A 25,370-nucleotide genomic window follows, 5' to 3' on the forward strand; every position below is an offset into this window, starting at 1 on the left:
GTTTTTCAGCTTTCATAAAGCACATAAACACTGTTATTTTCTTCATAAAATCCATGTTAGCCATTTAGCTATGAAGCTAGAGTCACAGGGCAGACAGAAGGCCTGCCCATCACGCGAATCCACGTCTGTTCTTAAGTGAATTTGACACGCGAATGAAGCGGATTTGACGCGCAAATGAAGCGGGGTTTGACGCGCGAGTAACCTCAAATGTTCACGCGGCTATTTACACACGAATAGCGTGATTTGTCCGCGCGTTCCGCTTCTGGTGTGAAAACAGCATAAGACACCTTACTGACCTCAGACTTTCAAATATGAACTGACTGCAGTCCCTTGACTAAAAGACTGACATGTTATGTTGTGTGAGACAGGATCCCTCCCTTGAGTATGGAAAAAGAAACAGTCGGAGTGGCATGTTCCGCATAGTGCCAAAGTTCAAGAAAGAGAAAGTGCCCAAGAAGTCTAGCCCACAATCAGGTATGTGTGTGTATGCGTTTGTGTGTGTGTGTGTGTGTGTGTGTCCACATATACTTGAATATTCTTACATCGGAAATACACTAAAATCACAGATTCCTCATGCTTTGTTGAATTCATTGTCATGTAAATGTGTTTAAGTGTTACATTTTAGTGGTTTGATTTGAAAAAATCCTCAAGCAAGACTTTGAGACTGGACTTGTTTTTTGTTTTGTTCTTTGAATTTTTATAAAAACAATTACTAAGACGATGTCCATGGACATACGGAGGCAGTGACACGCAGCCTGTGTGATGAAATAGAGCGCCATTCAGCATGTACGTCCTCTTCAGAGAGGATTCTCTGTTCATGTCTATTGGTCCTTAGTCCTCAACCCAACCATCCATAAGCACCCCTGCACTCCTCTCTGGTCATGGTGTTGTCCTGTGAGTCAGAAACAGTCCATGTGTCTAAACATGAACAGCAGGCACAAACCAAGGTGTATCGAACAGAAGGGGAGCTACAAAAACCACTCATTCACACCCAAACATGTCATTTTGCACTCTATCTGCTGCACAGCTTAAAGATGAAGTGTGGAATTGGTGTCACTAGCAGCACTGAATTGAACTGTAAAAATATTGATTGTTTTCAAACTGGTTTCCAACTCCTTCTACTTAGACTCCCGCCTTAACTGACTGTCCTGTGCACAAACTCTTGTCATGGTTGACTCAAACAGTATTATTTAGTCATATTTACATATCTAAAGCCAAACTTTTGGCATAAATTCTGGTCGACACGGCTTTTTATTCTGGCAAGGATCTGCCATTTAGACAAAAGCAGTGTATCTGACTTGGCTAAAACTTTCTTAAAGAGGTAGTTCACACAAAAAATAATTTATACTCTTATCATATGGTTTTAAACCTATGAATTTCTTTCTTCTGTTGGGCACAACAGAAGTTGTTTTGAAAAATGTTGGTTGCTTTGACCCATCGACTTTCATAGTAGAAAAAAAAAACTCTGGAAGTCGATGGCAGCTACCAGAATTTTTTCAACAGAAGAAAGAAATTCAAATAGGTTTTGAACAAGTGAAGGATGATTAAATCATGACAGAATTGTCAATTTTGGGGAACTGTCCCTTTATGGTTATTTGGTTTCAGTATGCCTTTAAATTTTAAATTAATAATTGTAATTCTATATAAATTCGATATATTCTTATTATAATTATATTAATAATATAATTAATAATAATATGATTTTATTGATAATTCTTTAGATTTTAAAATAATAATTGTAATTCTATATAAATTCTATATTTTCCTTTTATGATTCTAATAAAATAATTAATAATAATATAATTTTAATAATAATTCTTTAGATTTTAAAATATTATTGTAATTCTATATAAATTTTATATATTTTCATAATTCTAATTATAATATAATTAATAATAATATAATTTTAATGATAATCCTTTAGATTTTAAAATAGCAATTGTAATTTTATATAAATTATATATATTCTTATTATAATTCTAATATTAATATAATTATATAATAATATAATTCTAATAATGATTCTTCAATAATTCTTTAAATTTCAAAATAATTGGAATTATATATTAATTCTAAATATACTTATTATAATTCTAATAAAAATATAAATAATTATAATATAATTTTAATAGTAATTCTTAAAATTCTTTAATAATTCTTTACATTTTAAAATAATACATGAATACATACAAAAATGTCAATATTAAATTAATATTTAGTATTACATAATAAAATACAGCATCTTTATAAAGCTTCAGAGTCACTTCATAAAATCGCCAACAACCAATATCATTCAATTAAACACACTAAATTGTTTATCATCTGAAATTAAATTCTGATCATTTTACAAATTTGGAAACAATCCAGAGTATCAGAGTTTCAATATATGCTCGTGGCTGTCTGCGTAAAAGTTGTTTACGCATACCAAAAAAAATTCCACACGTCACCTTTAATCCCTGCTGAGACAGACCAGATTTGTGAGGATAGTACATACTTGCCTTATACTCTGCAAAAAGGATTGAGAGGGGATCAAAATAGGTTTACAAACTGTAATCCATCATATTCTTCAGCATTTTCAGGCCAGGATGACTTTCATAACAGATTCGCATGCGTCTGCACTCTTAAATTGAACATTACGGTGCCTATTACAGAGATTTACCATCACCAAAACAAAGTAGAGGTTATTTAGCTTAGCTGTTTGGATTTTCTTCCAGCACAGGACGTTTTTTAGGAGCGTTTAGTTCGCACAGGCTTCAGCCTTCCATTCCCTCCTCCTCCTTCCTCCTCTTTCTCCTGTCTCTGTGTGTGCTCTTAATGGGATGACGGTGATAACCTGCATGCCAGAAACGCCTCTGGGTGTTCCAGTGACCAAACCGAACCTGTTTAACCCTCTCTTTGCCAGCTGCTGCCGCCACTTCTCTCTGTGTCTTCTCTTTCCTGTTTGATTGATTTTTTTTTTTTTAAGTCCTCTTTTTCTTTTGTGGTTGTTTTGTTGACTTGAAGAGTTCTGATGCAAAAAAACTATTAAGTGCGGTCTGAAATGCTCTGCTATAATGAGCATTTTTCTCAGCCTTTTATGTTTATGTTCACTTTAAAGGAATAGTTCACCCAAAACTGTATATTCTGAATATTTACTCACTTCTCACATGTTCCAAACTAGGTCAAGGTTATTATAGTTAACGAAAACGAACGAAAAAATTAAAACTAAAATTGAAAAACATGTTCGTTAACTGAAATAAAATAAAAATGGTATTGTTTACATGCAAAATTAACTAAAATTATAACAATAACGTCCTTGGTTTTTGTCTTTGTAAATGTACTTAATACATAATCCTTTTAGACATAAATCTTTTCCTTAGCTCTGCCAGTTTTACACATACTCCATTGGCCAGATCAAGTCAGTCCTCCTCCACTCAGTTGTTTTTTATTTATTATTATTATGCGAAAAGTGGGAATATACAATCACAGTACATTATAAAGGAAATTTAATTTATTTTTAATTTAAATCACATTTTGAAAAAGAAAACAAAAACAAAAAAACAGGGTTCATACACATTTTTATTACTAAAATCCTATGACTTTTCCGTGATTTTCCTAGACTTTTAAGTAAATTTTCATGACTTAATGTTTCATGCAATATCAACATTTGCATGTGAAATGAAAAACAATGCATGTTCATATTTATTACAGCATATTATAAAACATGCTACAGTTGGGTTGCAAACCGTAATTGTAAGAAACTTTTTAGGTCATGGTGATGTTTTAAACGACTGAAATTATGATTGCTAAGTACTGTACATATTTTTGATAACTTGGGAAGATTGTCACAAAAGATCTGGTTCACATTAAAGATCCAAACTTCCCATTACTACGGTGTACCTCAGAAGTCTTGCACACATATCTTACCTGAGGCTGCTATCTTGTGGGCTGCTTTATTTGAATTTGAGGATGGGCAGATGGTAGTGGTAGAAGGTCCGTTAAAAAAAAACAAACAAACTAGTAAATCTACCTCAAAAATATTACAAGATTGCTGAATTAAAAAAAAAAAAAGTCAAAACAAAATAAAAACTAAAACTAATGGAAAAAATCCTAAACGATGATAACCTTGCTTAGTGTTTCATTCTTCTGTTGAACACAAAAGAAGATAATTCGAAGAAAGCTAAAAACCATTGATATCAATTAGCAAGAAAAACAAATACTACTGAAGTGAGTGGTTCAAAATTCTTCAATATATATTCTTTTGTGTTAAAAATTGATATTTTGATATATAGATCACAAAAAAAGATATATTGAAGAAAGCTGAACCATTGACTTCCTTTGTATTTGTTTTTCTAACTATGCAAGTCAGTGGTCTTTGGCTCTCTTCTAAATATCTTCTTTTTTTTTCTTTAACAGAAGAAAAAAATTAAAAAGGTATTAGAACTTGTGAGTATTAAGTGAGTAAATTGTCATTTTTGGTTAAACTATCCCTTAAATGTCAATGAAAAGAACATCTTATTTGCAATAAAAGTTAAATAACTGAAACTACACACACTAGGTTGAGAAAAAATGCTCATTTTAGAAGAACATCTCAGACGGCGCTTTAAGTATTTTTTGCATCCGAGCTCTTCACTTGTTCCTCCTCTCGGCCTGACCCTGTTTGCTTGTGTCCTGCGAGTGTACGGGGGTTGGACACTGAAGGGGGCTTCTCGCTCTGTACTTGTGTAGTTCAGAGGTGGGGTACTGAGGAGGTGGCCATCTGGCTGGAGCAGCTCAGCTTGGGAGAGTACAAAGACACCTTCATCCGCCACGACATCCGCGGCTCAGAGCTCCTGCACCTGGAGAGGAGAGACCTTAAGGTATACACACAACCCCTTTTCTGTGCCTCACGATGTCCCTCAGATCAACCGAAACCTTCTTTTCTCTGTCCATCTTACTCTTTGACTCTCTCACTATCTCTCTCTTTCTGTCATCTTACCTGTCACCCTGTTTGCTATTTTGTGCTGCACTGCTCTGCTTGGCTTCCTCTGTGCAATTGTCATTCGGGTCTCCAAGTACTTACACGGCTAACCGGCCTGACGCCCATACTGTAGGTTTATTTTAAGTTGGCTAGGATTGAAAGATGCCAGCAGGGCTGCAAATATTTTACGGTTGTGTGTTTGTGTAGCTCATAAGTACAGAAAATGTGTACGCGATTTGACAAGAGTTTACAGCAAATCAGGCCATGTTTACACCTGGTATGAACAAAAGGGAATGGGATGGGGAAGATAGTATATAAAAGTAGGTATATATACTGTACAGTTGAAGTCAGAATTATTAGTCCCCCTTTAATTTTTTTTTTAATTCTTTTTTTATATTTCCCAAATGATGTTTAACAGATTTAATATTTTTTTCTTCTGGAGAAAGTCCTATTTGTTTTATTTTAGCTAGAATAAAAGCAATTTATCAACATTTTAAACAGCATTTTAAGGACAACATCATTAGCCTTTTTAAGCTAATTTTTGTTTTGATAGTCTACAGAACAAACCATCGTTATTCAATAACTTGCCTAATTACCCTAACCTGCCTAGTTAACCTAATTTATCTAGTTAAGCCTTAAAAATGTCACTTTAAGCTGTATAGAAATTTCTTGAAAAATATCTAGTCTAATTTTATTTACTGTCATCATGACAAAGAGAAATAAATTAGTTATAAGAAAGGAGTTATTAAAACTATTATGTTTAAAAAAAAATCTCTCTGTTAAACAGAAGTTGGGGTAAAAATTGGGGCTAATAATTCTGACTTCAACTCTGTATGTATATATATGTGTATATATATATATATATATATATATATATATATATATATATATATATATATATGTGTGTATATATATATATATATATACATACAGAGTTGAAGTAATATATATATATACAGATACATGTACATGTATATATGTATATTTTAATTGTCGTAACTGTTTGATTTAATTGATTGTAACATTTTAATTGTCTGTAGCTAAGGTTGTATCCAAAATCGCCCCTATACCCTTAATATTTGCAGCCATTTGTAGACATTCTAAAGTGCACTTAGTTAATCCCACAATAATGAGTGTACAACCCATGTGCACTCAAAAGCTAGAAAACACCCAAAGTGCACTGCTGGAGTTTGCACACTGAATGATTTTGCATCTGACTACAAGATGGCGGCCATATTGTGGCATCCTGACAGTGAAAGTTTCAAAATAAAGTATTATTTAATTAAAGTAACATTTAGTATATATACGTAACAGACATCAAATTACTTGGTTTGACTGCTTGTAGACTGCTCACTAAGTATTAAATGACTATCACAGGTTCTTTAATATCTTATCTGCACCAAATTATTTCACATCTGACCACAAGATGGCCGTCATTTTGCGAAATTCTGTCAGTGAAAGTGTCAACATAAAGTATTTAATTAAATTATTTAATATAATTATTAATTATATTTTAAAAATAATATAAATAATAATATAATTAATATTATATAATTCATTCATTCATTTTCTTGTCGGCTTAGTCTCTTTATTAATCCAGGGTCGCCACAGCGGAATGAACCACCAACTTATCCAGCAAGTTTTTATGCAGCGGATGCCCTTCCAGCTGCAACCCATCTCTGGGAAACATCCACAATCACATTCACACACACACTCATACACTACGGACAATTTAGCCTACCCAATTTACCTGTGCCGCATGTCTTTGGACTGTGGGGGAAACCGGAGCACCCGGAGGAAACCCACGCGAAGGCAGGGAGAACATGCAAACTCCACACAGAAACGCCAACCGAGCCGAGGTTCGGACCAGCAACCCAGCGACCTTCTTGCTCTGAGGCAACAGCACTACCTACTGCGCCACTGCCTCGCCAATATTATATAATATAATAATTTAATTAAAGTATAGTATGTATACATGACAGACATCAAAATACTTTTTTATTGCTAATAGACGGCTCACTAAGTGTTAAATGACTATTACAGGTTCTTTAAAATCTGGTCTGTGCCAAATGATTTTGCATCTGACCACAAGATGGTGGCCATATTGGGGAATCCTGTCGGTGAAAGTAAAAAAAACCATTATTTAATTAAAGTAACGTACAGTAGCCTATGTATACATGACAGACATCAAAATACTTTGTTTTATTGCTAATAAACAGCTCACTATGTGCTAAATGACTGCAGGTTCTTTTTAAATCTAATCTGTGCCAAATGATTTCACATCTGACCACAAGATGGCGGCCAAATTGTGAAATTCTGTCTGCAAAAGTTTCAAAATGAAGTATTATTTAATTAAAGTAACGTACAGTATGTATACATGACAGGTATTAAAATACTTTGTTTTATTGCTAATAGACGGCTCACTAAATGTTAAATGACAGCAGGTTCTTTTAATCTTATCGGTGCCAAATCATTTCACATTTGACCACAAGATGGCGGCCATATTGCGGAATCCTGTAAGTGAAAATTAAAAAAAAAAGTATTTTTTAATTGCAGTAGCGGACAGTATATATACGTGACATACATCAAAATACTTTGTTTTATTGATAGTAGACTGCTCACTAAGTTTTAAATGACTATTACAGTTTCTTTAAAATCTTAAAGAGAGATTTTACAACAAAATGGCATCCCTTGCAGTGTGCTGATTGCTTGAATTCACTCACTTGTTTTCATTCACTCTTTCAAGCGGACTATATTTGTGGACTGATGTAGGAAATAGCGAATGAAAGTATGGTGCTCTTTTGGATCTAGTTTCCATCACCCTTGCTGCGTCCCAATTCGCCTACTTATACTAAGTAATAAAAGTTATTATAATAAAAAATTATTTTTGCCACTTGTTTAGAATAAGCTGAATCAACACAATTCTTGATTTTTAAGACAATTGAATTGTTTTATGTTCAATCCACTTAAATTTGTAAAAAAATAATTAAGTTAACTTATCGATTTGTGTTGGGGCAGCATGAAGGAATTGTGTGAAACCCAGCATTTTACAGTACTTTTTTGTGTGAGGAAAAAGTACATACTTTTGATTGTGTAACAAAAGAGTATGCAAGCTTTGGGACAAACTGTTTCCTCATTAATGGATTATTATCTTGCTTACATGCCATGTCAATCATCTTGACACATCATCCACAATTCTTTCCTTCCATATTGACAAAGCAGCAGCAGGTGAATATGAGTCTTTCATGCTGAGAAATCCCCTCAGATGTTTGCATGATAATGCAACACGTCTTTATAAAAGTTCACATTGTTGTTGCAGATGAAATATCAGACACAAAAGACTGATTTAAATATTTTCCATTTAAATGTATTAACCAAAACCTAAAGGTATAGTTCACCCAAAAAGGAAAATGTACACACTGTTTACTCACCTTGAAGTGGTTCCAAACCTTTTTTTATTTCTTTACTGTGATTAAAGGCTGAAAACTGGTAACCATTTACTTCTATAGTAGGAAATACAAATACTATAAGTCAACAGTTACAGGTTTTTTAGTCTCCTTCAAATTGTCTTCCTTTGTGTTTAACAGAGGAAAGAAAGTCAGACTGGTTTGGAACAAGGGAAGGGTGAGTAAATAATGACAGAATTTGCAGTTTTGAGTGAACTAACTTTTTAACAGTTGGTCTTGCGCATTCACCTTGTTTGTAGTTTTTTGACCTATGATTGTAGTTCTAATCAAATTCACAAGCAATGCACACTGCATTGTTGGAAATATTTGATTCAGTTAGAGTAAGCACTGATCTGAACTTTAAATTCCTAATGGAAATAGTGCACCATGTGGGTAATTTTAGAATACTCATTTCAACATACTACGGTTTGGGACATAAAAATTCAATTTTTTAATGTTATTTAAGACAGATAGTATGCAAATTGGGATGCAGTCCTGTGTTAATCTAGATTTTGAAACATAGATAATAAGTGATGGAAATCCCAAATTTCGAATCAAAATTCCTTAAGTTCACAAAGTTTTTATGCTCACTTGAGGTTGTTTTGATGAATAATCTCTGATGTGGTAAACATTAATGTGACTCCATCAGCTGTGCATATTAGATGCCGATCTTCAATTTTAAGAGTGTAGCACTTATACCAAATCACATAATTTCAATCCCTTGTGATATCAACATCGAATTTGGAACACTTTTTTTGCTATCATGCTCTAAAAAAATTTAAAATATATATATATATATATATATATATATATATATATATATATATTTTTTTTTTTGTAGTTTTGAAAATCTCTTTACTGTCACTTTTTACTGAAAATCTAGACCTATTTAATGCATCGTTTCTAAATTATACAGCATATTATTCGTTTATTCATTTTCCATCTTAAAAAACAGACTGACTGACTCCCTCCAAACCTTTTAACAATAGTGTATATTAGTGTTATTGAATGTAGATGAGGTAGTACAAATAGTAAATAAAAAGTAAAAAAATAAATAAAATAAAAAACAGTCCAAGAAAATTTGAGCTGTCTGCATCATTTTGGTTGAGTTTGATTTGTTTTACCTGATTTCCACATATTTACCCTCTAAAGGTGTCAACACAGGTGTCAAACTCAGTTCCAAAAGGGCCGCAGCTCTGCACAGTTTAGTTCCAACCCTAATTAAACACACCTGATCAAACTAATTGAGTCCTTCAGGCTTGTTTGAAACCTACAGGTAAGTGTGTTGGAGCAGGGTTGGAACTAAACTGTGCAGGGCTTCGGCCCTCCAGGAATTGAGTTTGACACCCCTGCTCTAATATTTTTAATTGGTGACAATCCATATGACGCCATGTTACAGAAGGAAAATATCAGCTTTTTAAATAGACAGTTCAAGCAAAACAGAAAATTCTGTCATCATTTACTCACCTTTTACCTGTTACAAACTTGTGAGTGTCTTTCTTCTGTTGATCACAAAAGAAGACTTCCAGTGTCCAGTGTTTTTTCAGTGGATGTCAAGTATTTCCAATATTCTTCAAAATATCTTCTTAAAATATCTAACTAAAAAACTCATAAACATTTGGAACTACTTGAGGGTGAGTAAATAAACATTTTCAGTTTAACTATACTTATTTAAATGGAGAAGAAAACTCTTGCAAAACCAATTGAGAACCACGACATAGAATAAAAGAAAAATACCACAAATTAAATGGTGCCTGTGTTTGTCTGGCTACCTCTGCATCAGGCCTGAGTGATCAAATCACAAAACACACTTGAGACTGGTGATAATATAAGATGTAAACAGGGTTTCATTTCCAGCCTTTTTAACTATTATGGTTGTGTTGCGCATATAGATAGTTGAAGTCAGAATTATTAGCCCCCCTGAATTATTAGCCCCCTATATTTTCTTTCTGCAATTTCTGTTTAACGGAGAGAAGTATTTTTTTTTTAACACGTCTAAAGATAATAGTTTTAATAACTCATTTTTAATAACTGATTAATTTATTTTTGCCATGATGACAGTAAATAATTTGACTAGATATTTTTCAAGACACTTCTATACAGCTTAAAGTGACATTTAAAGGCTTAACTAGGTTAGTTTAGGTTAATTAGGTACTAGGCAGGTTTGGTTAATTAGACAAGTTATTGTATAACTATGATTTGTTTTGTAGACTATTGGAAAAATATATAGCTTAAAGGGGCTAATAATTTTGATCCTAAAATGGGTTTTAAAATGTTTTACATTTTATTCTAGCCGAAATAAAACAAATAAGACTTTCCCTAGAAGAAAAAATATTATCAAACATACTGTGAAAAATTCCTAGCTCTGTTAAACATCATTGAAACATATTTGAAAAAATAAATAAAGAAAAAATTCAGGGTATATATATATATATATATATATATATATATATATATATATATATATATATATATATATATATATATATATATATATATATATATATATATATATATATATATATATATATATGTATTCCACGCAATTGCTTCATGTTGTCCCAGCACAAATGGATTAAGTTAACTTAGATGTGTTTACAAATTTATGTGGATTGAACGTAAAACATTTCAGTTGTTCCAAAAATACTTAAGAATTGTATTGTTTCAACTTATTTTTTATATTGGTGATGTAAATTACAGTTAAAAAACCTGGTAATGAACTGCCTGTACTTCTGTATTTGTTATTTTATAAACTTTATTTTCTATCTATTCTTTTTTTATATGATATATTGTTTTGAACAACTAAACTGAACTACTAAAAACTACAGAGTTGAAATTTGAACCTCAAAAGTCAACACAGCAGAGACCAATGTCCCATAATGCAATTCATAACCATAAATAAACAGAAAAAAGCTTTCAGTCAAGAAATACTGAACATGTTAATTAACAAGTCTTTTTTACAGTCTATAAACACCCTTCCTTGACACTAACAATGCTTTTTATGTGCCCTTGAAGATATAAACATGTCATAATACATTTAATAAACCCTCAGAAATCACACCTCCCAGTATTGAAGAATTAGATAAGAGTTAAACGCAGCACAGTGTTGTGTAATACTGAATGTTTATGTGGAAGGTGCTCTGTTCACACATATACTGTATCACAAGCACTATAGTAAACCTTGGACTGTGCCATTTTTACGCCTCTGTTATGTCCCCCCATTTCAAATGTCCCTGTCATTTTTCTGGTTTAACCTCATTCTGTCTTTGAAGATGTCCTCAAGCAGATTTTAAAAGCTAAATGGGGATTAGAAGTGTTTTTCTTTGTCAAGCTCTGCTCCAGTCAAGATTGACTGTTTTTAGCTCTGTTGTGACGTTTATTGTGTTATTTTTATTTTTATTATTACTTTTTGAAACTCAGTTGTTGTTTTCTATGAAAAATTTTGTAAATAATAATCTTGTATTAAAACAAATTTATTTTTAGGTACAATTTTTTTTTTCTGGAAATATTAAGACTTTAATCTCATATCACTACAACTTTATTATATAATTTTAACTTTATTTTCATAACATTTCATAAACAACATTTTGACTTTATTCTTAAAATAATACAACTTCAATCTTGTATCACTAGTCTACGACTTTATTTTGGTAACATTTTAACTTTATTCTCATAACATTTCAGCTTTATTTTTGTAACTTTTTTACTTGATTCTTGTACGATTTCGACTTTATTTTCAAAATATTACAACTTTACTCTTGTATCACTACGACTTTATTCTGGTAACATTTAGAATTTACTCTTGTAACATTTTGACATTATTCTCATAACATGGTGATTTTATTCTCATAATATTTAGATTTTATTCTCATAACAAATCAACATTATTCTCATAACAATTTTGACTTTATTCTTGTAAAATCTAGATTGTATTTTCGTAACAAATTGACATTATTCTCATAACATTTTTACTTTATTCTCGTAAAATTTAGACTTTATTTTTGAAATATTACAACTTTAATAAAACTAAGAGTTTTAAACTTTTTTAAATGGTACTAAAATGGCATCATAAATTTGTATACTATTAATTAAATATGTTGTAATGTGCAGTGTTGATTGAAATATATAGTGAACATGGTGGATAACGGCTAGCATAAAGTCAACATAGAATTACCATACTAGCATACGAGGTAAACAAATGGCTTAAAAGGAAAGTTATTTTATTAGTTTAATGCCTGATTCAGCCTAACTGCCACTAGATGTCACATTTTCTTTGGGTTTTACATTATAGCAGCTTGGTTGGTTTCTTCATACTTTAGGGACACTAAAGACAGAACATTTCCTTAATCGTTTTAACTTAAGCAGTTAAGTAGTATGACTCTTATTCAAGACTCCAAAGAATACATTCTTATAGCCTGCATGTGAACTTATTTTTTTTTAAGTAGAACTGCTTAAAAGGCTGCTTTAGCCATTGTGCTAACACTTTACAGTAAGGTTCATTAGATAACACTAGTTAATTAACAATTTACTGTATATTGAGTAGGGCCTGACAGAATCTGCGGACATTTTCTGCTATTTCTGCGGCGATTTCTGTTTGGAAAAAATCTGTGGATTTATGCAGAATTATATTGGGAGGATCATAACTAAAAACTTAATATATAAAATAAAAAAATAATAGCTTTTTAACTTAATGTCTACAATGCAAATCCATCTAGATTCACTTGTTTGGTAAACAAAGCAAGTCTTTCATATAATTTATCTTCTAAAAGACAGAAAATATTACTTTACAAACTTCATTGTAAATAAATCAAATAAGCACTTTTATATTAGTCAATATTAATACTGAAATTAATAAAAAAACTGAGTAAATATAAATTTACATAAGTAAATAAATAGACTCAATGATTGGCTAAACATCTGCGAAAATCTGCAGATTTCTGCGTGCGCAGATTCCGTGTGGGCCTAATAATGAGCAACGCATTTGTTAAAGTATTTACAATACTGTAATGTAAAGCGCTTTGTGTGCCCAGAAAAGCACTATATAAATGTAATGAATTATTATTATTATTATCTGTCAACTTTGGAAATAAACATTTAACTCTTCATTGCTATTAAATGAGTGCTCAGGTTCAATAAATAAAAATGCAATTAAAAATATATATAATTAAATAATAATTAATACAATATTAAAATTGTGTTTTGTTGACGTTAAAATTAACATTAACTGATATCAAAATTGCTTTTTTAAAATATTTAGCATACTTTACATATATTGCATAAATGTTAACAAATAGTTCTTTATTAAAATTATTAACATGACTTTCTTTTTTGCAAAAAAGGAGGTGAAATTTTAACACCCATAAGGCTATAGACTTGATTTGACTGTCAAATTGAATACAAAAAATATGAAACTTTGATGTGTAGTTTTTACAAAAACCCTGGAGCTGTTGAAGGTCCAATGAATGATGCACAATTAGAAATAAATGTTATATATGGGTACAGCCAACATGGAGAAAGAGTCCTTTGTTATTATATATTTTTTATCACACATTTACATCTTCTACTTATATTGTAAATACATAACAGGTTTAAAAATAAGAGAAGTTGTCCTTGTGATTACTCATTTTGAACTAATAATGATCTATTGGTTAATGTTAGGTACCAAAAATAATTAACTGTAGAATCTTAAAGTTGCTTTGTTAACATTAGTCAGTGCACTGCGAGTTAAGAAGATCTAACAATTAATCACTGTATTTTCATTAACTGAAATGTATATGTTGAATAAATACTGTAATAAGTCTATTGTGCATTGTTTGTTCATATCCGCTGTTGTGACGTATCGAGACGTATGAAATACTGTTTCCTGCTGCAAGCCGCTAATAATTTGAATTGAATTGTTTATGGCCACTTTTTAGTCCTGTCACACATTTAAGTGAATTTTATGTAAAATCATGGTGTACACAACAGTCTCAGGACTTGCTGCATCACAAATACCAAAATCTGATTAACTTCTAAACTATGTATCTCTTTCTGGCCATAGGAAATTAGGCATGTTTATATATATATATATATATATATATTGTTTTAGAAATTTAGTGCTATTTTATTTATTATTACTGTTTTTATTTATTTCAATCATTCTTTACTTTAAACTCAAATTTTCATGTCTAAGGTTTCAGTTACAGTGTAGTTAGTTAGCTACATGAATTTGTAACGATTACCTTAACAACATTTACTTTTAATTTACTTTTAGTTATATGGTTGCTTTCTGGTAATTATGCATTTAATTTAGTGTTAACTGTACATTAAGGCTGTACATTACGGTGTTTCCACAAATTCGGTAGAACTTTTTATTACAGCTGCTTTATACGTGCATAAAATGTATTTATCATAGTCATTGCTGTACATAAACTAAATAATAACAAAGTACTATGCCTAAACCTACCCCACAACCCAATCTTAACTTCTATAGCTATTTTATATAACCCAGTACTTTCTTTAGAGATATTTCACCCAAAATTGAAAATTCTGTCCATTATTTACTCACCTTTTACCCGTTTGACTTTTTTTCCTGTTAAACACAAAATAAGTTATTTTAAAAAATATTATACGTGTAACTATTGACTTCCATAGTAAACCTGTAACCATTGACATACAGTTGAAGTCAGAATTATTAGCCGCCCTGAATTATTAGCCCCCCTGTTTATTTTTTTTCCCCAATTTCAGTTTTACGGAGAGAAGATTTTTTCAACACATTTATACACATAAAAGTTTAAATAACTCATCTTTAATAACTGATTTATTTGATCTTTGCCATGATGACAGTAAATATTTGACTAGATATTTTTTCAAGACACTTCTATACAGCTTAATGTTACATTTAAAGGCTTAACTAGGTTAATTAGGTTAACTAGGCAGGTTAGGGTGATTAGGCAAGTGATTGTATAATGATGTTTGTTCTGTAGACTATCAAAAACAAATATAGGTTGTAGGGGCTAATAATTTTGTCCTTATAATGGTTTTTAAAAAATTAGAAACTGCTTTTTTTCTTGATGAAATAAAACAATAAGACTTTCTCGAGAAGTAAAAATATTAACAAACATACTGTGAAAATGTGCTTGCTTTGTTAAACATCTTTTGAGTAATATTTAAAAAAGAGAAAAAAAACTTCATTGGGGGGCTAATAATTCTGACTTCAAATTTCCATAGTATACTCAACAGCCAAAAAATATCAACCTAATTAAGTTTTTTAACCAACTGTGTAAGTAAATAGTGAGTAAATGTTCATTTCAGGGTGCACTATCACATTAAGTAAGTAGTACACATGCTTAATATCCAACCATATGCAACTTTACATCCCAAACATTACCCACAATATAGCATTTAGTTAGGCTGAGGTATGACTGCTTATTCTGAAGGCACTTCCATTTATCTGCTTCCCTCAGGATCTGGGGATCTCGAAGGTGGGCCATATGAAGAGAATTCTCCAGGGAACTAAGGACTTGGCCAAGAGTTCGATGGTGGACCTGTAAGACGTCAACACACATTCCGTTCCTGAGCGAAGACGAGTTGAAGCCGAGCTCTGCTTTCGGGAAGCACTTTGGAGTTGTGGAATAGCTTGTAGAAAAGGAAAAGGAGCTAGGAATGTTGGTTTTAGAGCAAAAACGCTGGTGCCAAAACGACAAGGATTGTGTCAGAGACCTTTTTTAGACCCATAGGAATACCATTCCGGCACAATCAGGTATGCAATTCTCATCATGCACGCGACCTCCGGCCTCTTTTACAAGATTCAGAATCAAGTAGCAGAACAGGACTTCCAAACAAACAGCGTTTTTATTTTCTCGGTGAGCCGAGTGGCTCTTGTGGTAGATGGTAACAATAGGAGGGCGATGTGATGTGTCAGCAATATTCTGCTTTTGAAAGCACTGTTTACATTTTAAGGAGACAGGAGAAAGAGTATCGCAAGCGAATAATGCGTTGCGGTGCAGTCTAGGATAGGTCAACAGGGGTTTCCTTGGACAGTGACATACTGATGCATGGTATGCTTGCTATATTTGGATAGCTATTTTACTGCATGATTTGCGTCTTGTTTATTTTATTTTTTTGTTTTTTTGAAATTGTACAAACTAACACTTGAACAAGTTTTATATGAATTTAGTATAATGCCGTTTGTTACTACTGAAGCATCCCTTTGGTCCTAGTAGACTGCTGGTTTTATTATCCGATTAACCGTCTGCATGGAAACCTGGTGTCAAAAAGCAGTGTCACGTGCCATATTTTATTGTCCCACAAGCTTTATTAATGTTTTTAAATAGGACGTACAGTACAATAGGTAAATATCTCTGATATAAGTACTAAAGTGAATGTCCCCTGAATTGTTTATACACTACTTGACAAAAGTCTTGTCGCCTATACGAGTTTAAGGGAACAACGGGTAACTTCTAGATCAACTTCTAGTTGATCATTTGGTATCAGAAGTGGCTTATATGAAAGGCAAAGGCCTCTAGATTACACTTATTTTACCAAAATAAAATGTGATCATGACTTGATTTTTAATTATTTAATTAAGCTTTAATTAGGCTTCCATGAGCTTGGATGCATCCAAACATCTCTGACCCAAATAACTTATTGATAGATTCATTTGGAATGGCAAAGAAAGCGTTCTTGCAGGACTCCCAGAGTTCACCAAGATACATTAGATTCATCTTCAATGTCTCCCCCATCTTACCCCAGACATGCTCAATAATGTTCATGTATGGTGACTGGGCTGGCCAATCCTGGAGCACCTTGACCTTCATTGCTTTCAGAAACTTTGATGTGGAGGCTGAAGTATGAGAAGCAGCTCTATTCTTCCAGAATTCACCCTCTCCTGTGGTTTGTATTATAACAGGCAGCACAAATGTCTTGACATCTCAGTTGAGATGTTGATGTTGCCATCCACTCTGCAGATCTGTCGCATGTCCCCATACTAAATGTAACCCCAAACCATGGTTTTTCCTTCATCAAGCTTCTTTCTGTTAGCATCTTGGCTCCATGCGGGGTCCAATAGGTCTTCTGCAGCATTTGTGATGATTAAGATGGCAGTTCAACCGATGATTCATCTGAAAAATCAACCTTCTGCCACTTTTCCAAGTGATCAACTATAAGTTATTATTTGTTGCTTTTACAACTGTGATCGACGACAAGACTTTTGTGAGGTAGGGTAGTGTATACAGTATACTAAAAAAAGAGGGTCAAATCAGGACACAAGTACATGGCGTCTGTTTGTAACTTAAAACGTAATTCTACGTTAAATAGGACTTCAGTTGTTTTAAATAGGAAATTGCAGTTGACCTGCAACGTTTATATTTAGTTGATATTTGCTCAGCGCAACTTCGATAGGATCATTTACGTTCGGTCAGTGGCATTACAGGGTATAAGAGATGTTCGTTTGTTAATATATGCACTGTATATAAGTCTAAACTGTTAACTCCAGTTACGAATAAAGCCTTTGTATTATAGAACGCTTATACGATTATTATCGGACAACACATTTATTTGTGCATAGAGCACCATAAATACAACTTTGTGAATTATTCTGTTAAGTAAACGCCTTTACACGTTAAGTGCTGTTGTACTCTATGGAAGGTGCAATATTGTATTTATTTTGATACATTTCTTCTCGACGAAGCTTTATTATGTGAGGTTTTCCATGGAAAACTACAACAACAAAAAAAGAGACACACTCCTCTTCTTTGGTTTTGGATTAAGGTGGACTTGAGGTCAAACAAATCATGTTCTCTCCAAAATTCATAACTCTTCCATAAGCAAATTGTTGATCCTGTCTTAACCGTGCTTCCAGGATAATTTGCTAGACGGCTGGATGTTTTCTCACACGACTATAAAAACTGTTGTGCCTTTTTTTTTGCTTCTTTCCATAAAATGGAACATTTCTATACACGTATAGCCAACCCAACCAACAGTACACATGGGACTCATAATAACACTGGATTTCAGTTTATGTTATATTATAATGTTCCTCCTGAGGGTGTTCGATAACATCAAAGTAGTAGTTGATATATATACAGAGAGAAAGAGGAAAAGATGTGGCGTTCCCAAGAAATGCGATTCTAGCCACAGTTTACCTGAAGTGAGAATTCAAACCGATATGGAGAGCAGATTGGGGTTTTTTGGGGTGGAACCGCACAGGATATTTTCTTAAAAATGGAAAATAGACATGTGAAGAGTTCGGTTAGAGTTTAGTCATAATTATAAAAAAAAAAACCTGACAGTATTCATGTATCATTATAAGATTACACTAGTGGTTCTCAACAAGTTTTGGCTCCAGATTCCAAAATCACATGGCGCCAAATAAAATGCTATTAAAATTGATTCATATTATCGTAAAGTACATAGAAAATTTAGTATTTTTATAAAGGCACAAACCCTTAAATTGTGATTTACACTTTTTAGCTTGTACCGTTTGGTTTTTAAACGTCAAGTTGAGAGTTGTGATGGTTTTATGCTCTCGGCGGCCAATAATTCACCACACAAAACACACTGTGGTTGACTCAAACCATGTTTATTCTTGTTGTAAGTGTATATGTAGTTTGGCCTTCATATTGGCAGCTGCAAAATAGGAGTAGCTTCCACCAAATGAAAGGTGAACTTAAGACCATGGAGTTTGATTGTACGCATAATATTGGATGTCCAAAATTAAACATTTTAGGCAAGTTGATTTATGTTTCTGTGCTAACTTTCGTTGAGAACCACTGGTCATGAAGGCACAACAGTGCACTGCAAAATATTGTTTTTCTTACTCTTCTTGTTTCTAGTCCAAATATCTAAATAATATTACATATCGTTTTTGTTTTACAGAAATAAATTGTTAAAATTAAAGGTGCTGTAGGTGACCTGCCAAAATGCTAACTGTTAGCATAATAGCTTTGAAAACAGAAAAATCACAAACACAGACATTAAAAATGACAGTAAACAACCCACTAGATCATATCATTCGTCAATTTGAAAACTGTATAGTACTTTATAATACTACAATTCCCAATAAAAAAACTGTATTATATCTAGCATATTTTCACTTGTGTAGCAAGCAAAACTTGTCATAATGTGCAGTATTTCATGCATGCAAGGCTCGCTGCTCTCACTCTGTCACAGACTTTGTCGTAAAGCGACTATGCTTAGCCATACTTACATGCTATTTCAGACCAAATATTAAGAGTAGCATTGCAGACAATATAGAGAGCGCATCACAGGTTGTCCTGTTCGAAAAATGAACCAATGTGAATATAAAACCAAGTTCACCTCAGTAAAGCAGGCTAGGTTTTGTAGATAAACTAAATAAAATCTACATTATCGATGCTGTAAAAGGTCTCTTACGATATTGAAAATAGTCACATCAAGCTTTCGCCGGATGATTTCAGTGGCTGAACGACACTTCAGTGCACATAACCTATTTGCACTGATTTAGCCTATTTAGCCTGACTAAAATAGTTTTGAAACAGAACATTACCTGTCTAACAGAAATACTTCAGCATGGTGTTGTACTTCCTAAAGCAATATTGATTCGGGACTTTAAAAGTTTTGATTTAGCATTTGTTTTTACTTCTGTCATTTTCTCTCTCTCATGTGCACATGCAAACGACAGATCTGTCTGCGTGAACAGGGGTGTGCAGATGTACAAATCTACATTTGTTGACACAGTGTGGGCTACTTTTACAAAGACAAATTTAATTGGATGAACATTTTTAGTCTTATGCTTTACCCAGAATATAAAAATGCATAAATACATTTAGATCATTTTCTTTAATCATTACTGGGAGAATTTGAAGAGATTTTCAACCTGCACAACAAAAAATGCTTCTGAAGACAATCACCTACTGCACCTTTATTTGACTTTTTTTCTCTACCAATGTGCTAACTAAAATATTCCATTTTTTTATATTTGAAATAAGATTGTTTTACGTAACTCAGATAATTAAGCTTGTTTTAAAGAAAACTCACTTAAGTTTGACATTATTTACGACCACAAAACCAGAATATACATTTGTAGAAGTTGAGATGTATACATTATCTGAAAGTTGATTAACTATTTATTGATGTATTCCATGTCATGTGTCATATTGAACATCTATGAACTTGTTTTCTACTAAAAAAACATTGTTAAGTACTCTTCACGTTGATTAATTACCCAAGATTCCATCTTGTTTCTTTGATTAAATACAGATTTTTAAAAGTTGTGGTATACTTTTTGAATCACCCTGTATTTACCATAGATTGAAATTTACCAAATATCTTCATGGAACATGATGTTTCCGTAATATTTAAAAAAAAAAATTTAGTGTAAAAGAAGAATCGAATCCTTTTCACCTATTGCCGAATTTATCCTCATGCAACATAAGACTGGTTTTGTGGTCCAAGTTCACATTTCATTCATTCATTCATTTTCCTTCGACCTAGTCTCTATTTCAAAGGTCGCCACAGCGTAATGAACCAGTAACTATTCCAGCATATGTTTTACACAGCCGATGCCCTTCCAGCCACAGCTCAGTCTTGGGAAGCACTCATACACTTTCAATTACACACCAAACTCAAATACTACGGCTAAATAATTAATACAATTCACCCATAGCGCATGACTTTGGACTGTGGGGGAAACCAGAGCACTTGGAGAAAACCCATGTGAACATGGGAAGAACAAGCAAACCCCACACAGAAATGCCAGAAACTCAACCTAGCGGCCTTCTTGCTGTGAGGCGACCGCTAAGCCACCATGCTGCCCAATGTCACATTTCAAAACAAAAGAATATTTTGACTATAATTTTTAGATATCTGGACTAGAAACAAGACAAAATCTTTAAGTATGAGAAGCATTGTTTTTGCAGTGTTCAGATTATACTGTAAGTCTGCAGCCTGCTTTTTTGTTCAGCGATCCATGTTATTTGTTCATTGCGGTTTTAATTGGCTTAATGTCTCACTTCCCGTCTTCTCTCAGTAGCGATGACCTACTGAGGTTTCCGTGTCTGCCTGTAGGCATTTCAGATTGGCTGTTTAATCCATCGGAAGGCCCACATCAACTATACGCCAACAGAACTCTGCAAACACCTCTTCAGATCGGGATGTTGTTAAAAGACGAACACATCCCTTTTCCTTTTGCGTATATATTTTGGCCAATCGAATCCTTTCAGCTGCCATTAAGAACTCAGTTTACTGCGTTTAAATTCATTTTACAGACCTTTTTCTTCTGGCCTATTCATTTGTGATCAGACCCAACGTCTGATCTGACAATCAAATGGTGCATTTAAAGCTATGGTTCTGTTCGTGGTTTCATGATATGATATCGCAAAGTATGCGCACGTACCTTCACGCATTCCAGAACATGACTGAATGTAGAGATATGCAGTTTTGACTAACCGCATTGCTAAGTAATTCCCCAATCTACTGTAGCTAGAATCATTACCAAAGACACAGGATTACTTCAATTAAACACTCCCTGCATCTGTTTAAAGGGATAGTTCGCTCAAAAAGGATAATTTACTTACTGTTTTCACAAGTATAATGAACAAACACACACACACACACACAAAAAAAATGAATCGTTGACTTCCATAGAAAAAATATATATTTTGGGAGTCGGTGGTTACAGATTTTTAGCTTCCTGCAAAATACCCAGCTGCCAAAAACATCATATGATTGATCTTTAGTTCTTTTTTGGTTGCGACGTCAGCTGACCAAAAATTAAGGTCAATTTGCTGACATCTAAAGGCTGGTTTATACTTCTGCGTCGAGTGATCAGCGTGACCCACGGCGCCAGCCTTGCACGTAGTCGTGCATTTATACTTCTGCAAGCTGTTTGTGTTGCTCTGCAATAGCACTTCCGAAACGCTAGCTGGCAGTAGGTTTTGTAATGTTCCCCTGTGTGGAATTTCTTCGCTGGTGTTTTGTTTTTTCTGAAAGTTACCTTAATGTGCTAGCAGCTAAAACTTGCTTATTCGGAGGTGGAATTGGCGGACGTGCAAGAACTTTAATCATAAGGTAAACACAAAACAAAAGTTTCTATCTGGAGCTCCTTCACGGGAATCGACACTTGTAAACACTTGATCCATTGGCCTAGCGGCTTTCAGCACTGCCCATGCTTGTCTCTGGTACCAAACCAATCAATCACATAGCTTGCGCTAGACATAGCGAGGTATATGCAACCGCGCGAAGGCTGCGCCAGACCATATGCATGCACTTGATGCAGAAGTATAAATCAGCCCTAATACCGACGTCAGCTGGCATTGATTTTTGGTTGCTTTTAGGCTGTGACATTAACTAACCAAAATCCAACATCAGTAGATATTTATCTTTGGTTGGTTTTACGTTATGTAATCATCTTGACGTTGGAGTCCGACCTCTAACTGACGATGGGTTCTGACATCAACATGATTTTCATATACAACCAAAATTTAAAGTTAGTTCGATGTTGGAGTCCAACATCAATATTACGTCTATGTGAGATCTTGTGGCTGCTGGGTATCTTCTTTTGTGTTCAACAGAAGATAGAAAGTCAAACAGGTTTGGATCAAGTGAAGAGTGAGTAAATGGCTGTTTCTATCCAAAGATGTGAATTAGATTAAATCGCAAAACTGGAACATCGCATAAAGCGCCGTTTCCATCCAAATAAGTCACTTCCTGATAAACTGGCTCAAATAACAAAAAGAAAATTAGAATTTTCTGCATCAAGGGAAGCCACTGCGGGCCTTTTTCATTTACAGTAAATTACTTCCGTCTCAGAAGACAAAATGTAATGAACGCACAGCGGCTTTTAGAGGCGTGAGATGCTCAAGAAAGTTCTGGAGGTATTAATACCAAACCACTTTGATGACAGACTTTGGCTGATGTATTTAATAATAAACAAAACAACATTTTAGATGCTTTATAATGTGGTCGGTCCGCTGGTTTGTCCATTAATACCATCCAATCGCACCTATTTTTGTTATCACATCTGTTAAAACAAAAATCACATTACTTTTTTGGAATATTAATGCATTCTTTGATGCACATTTTCTGAATTTATGCACATCTTGGCGTTTCCGTTAAGCGTTTTTTATACAATGTTCTAAAATGTTCATAAAAATAGGCGAATGGAAACATCGCTAATTACAGAATTTTCAGTTTTTGGTGAACTATCCCTTTAATTGGCCTTACATGATCTCCGTTTGACAGCTGCAACAGATGGAATTTGCATATGGTGCCTCTGTATAGTTTGTTTGTTGACATCAGACTCAAGTCACACAAGTGCAGTCTTCCTCCCATGCCACATATATGAGTATAAATACATGCGCACATGAACCTCAGTTCTCAAACCAACCACGTAAGTGTTTTTCATTGGATCGTGAGTGGACTGGTTTCTTGACGACGGTGAACGTAAAGCTGTAAAACTGCCTGTTTTTTCCACAATAAATTTGTAGAGCAAGGTGACATATCTTTGACATGATTTCTATCCATTTAGGAGAAGTGCGACGCGAGTTTCATTTGTTTACATTGTGTTTACGATTGGCACAGTTTCATTTTTAAGACTACATGTATAGCTATATTTACAAATACTTGCATATTTATTAAGGTTAAACAACTGATGTGTATGTGTTTTCACTATTGGGATATAATGTTACGGTAGTCACTTGTATTGATATCTGGATGATTTTGCTAAGTAGTAGGTAATTTTTATGACTACTAAGTGACTGTTTTCTGTGCCTTTTTATCGTAGATGCATGGTTAACTATTTATTACAATATGGAGGTCACTGAGATGTGTATTTTTGTATCCTGATTAAATAAGTGTTTCGATTTTGATGTACATTTTGAGGTGGTCAGACGATACCAGTTGATATCTTCCTTCTTCAATAAAACTGAATGCATACACGGTAAACTGTTGCTTTTTTTGACTTGTGTGTGGGATCATGTAAAAGTACAACTTAAAAAGGTACTATTATGCAAAAATCACTTTTATAAGGGGTTTAGACAATTGTGTGGCAAAAGTGTGTGAATATAACCAGCCTCTAATAGTCAAAATTAATTAATTCTATATTTTAATAATCACACTTGATAAAGTCTGTAGAAACACTTTAATTGACATTCTGCCTTCATACATGTCATCAGAGGGGGAAAGCCCTGCTCATTAGTGATGATCTCTCCCTCATTAGCATAAACAGCCCTGAGTGAGAAGCTGTCTGTTATTCCTTTTCACGCCAAACACCATACAATAGACTACCATTTTCTGGCACATTGTTTTATCATTTTCAGCTGTTTTTAATCTGCCACTATGCTGATGCACAGGCATTTGTAGCTCCACCCTCTTTTGAAAAGAGCACAATCCACTGATCTGTAATAGAGATCTGGATTGCTCATGACGCCATAAGAAGCGAAGCCACCACACAGCCATAATGGTAAACCCTACTATGCTCATGCGTGGGCTCATGCGGTGGAATTAATAGGAAATCGTATGATTTTAATGCGAAAACATGAATATGAAATAATTATTTATTTGGGATTAAGAAGCTGTTCTGCTTAGTATGGAGAAGAGGAACAAACAGAACGAAAATAACATGTTTTTGGTAAGTGGCAGTAACGGACTATTTTGTTGGAAGAGACAACATATACGATAACTTTTTTTTGAACAGACACTGATTGTTCACTCGTAATATATATAGATCGTTTTCTTTAGCAAATATAGATAAAGAAGTTGTACACCAAAAATGTCAAACAAAGTTTTTATTTACACAAATTTAAGCATGTGCATGGATTTGGCTCGAAGCAATCTCATTGAATATAAAAAGTGTTCTGTCTGCTTACTTTTAATATAGCCTTTATCTGATTTGGTTAATAGTGCATTGTTAAAATTGGGTGTTTGTTTAAAATAAGTTAGTTACATGGTTAAGTAAATTCATATGCTGCCAATGCAATTTAAGCAACGCACAGATAATTAATACAACTGTATTTCACCTCCTTTCT

General features: G+C 33.4%; 1 protein-coding gene across 27 annotated transcripts in view; it reads left to right on the forward strand.

Annotated features, from left to right (window-relative positions):
• Positions 1-17,447, forward strand: part of dgkh (diacylglycerol kinase, eta) — a 163,363-nt gene extending 145,916 nt beyond the window's left edge. For 14 of the 27 annotated variants that reach the window (XM_087267621.1, XM_087267606.1, XM_087267609.1 and 11 more), the window contains 3 exons: positions 369-474; positions 4,708-4,838; positions 15,831-17,447. In XM_087267621.1, coding sequence (XP_087123747.1) covers positions 369-474; positions 4,708-4,838; positions 15,831-15,917 — 324 coding nt within the window. In that variant the 3' untranslated portion in view covers positions 15,918-17,447. The remainder of the gene's footprint in view (positions 1-368; positions 475-4,707; positions 4,839-15,830) is intronic. The other 13 variants (XM_087267610.1, XM_087267626.1, XM_087267612.1 and 10 more) reach the window with 1 other exon arrangement.
• Positions 17,448-25,370: the final 7,923 nt, after the last annotated feature.

This window comes from Danio rerio, chromosome 9 (assembly GCF_052040795.2).
Source record: "Danio rerio strain M-AB ecotype USA chromosome 9, GRCz13ab, whole genome shotgun sequence".
Classification (NCBI taxonomy): Eukaryota; Metazoa; Chordata; class Actinopteri; order Cypriniformes; family Danionidae; genus Danio; species Danio rerio.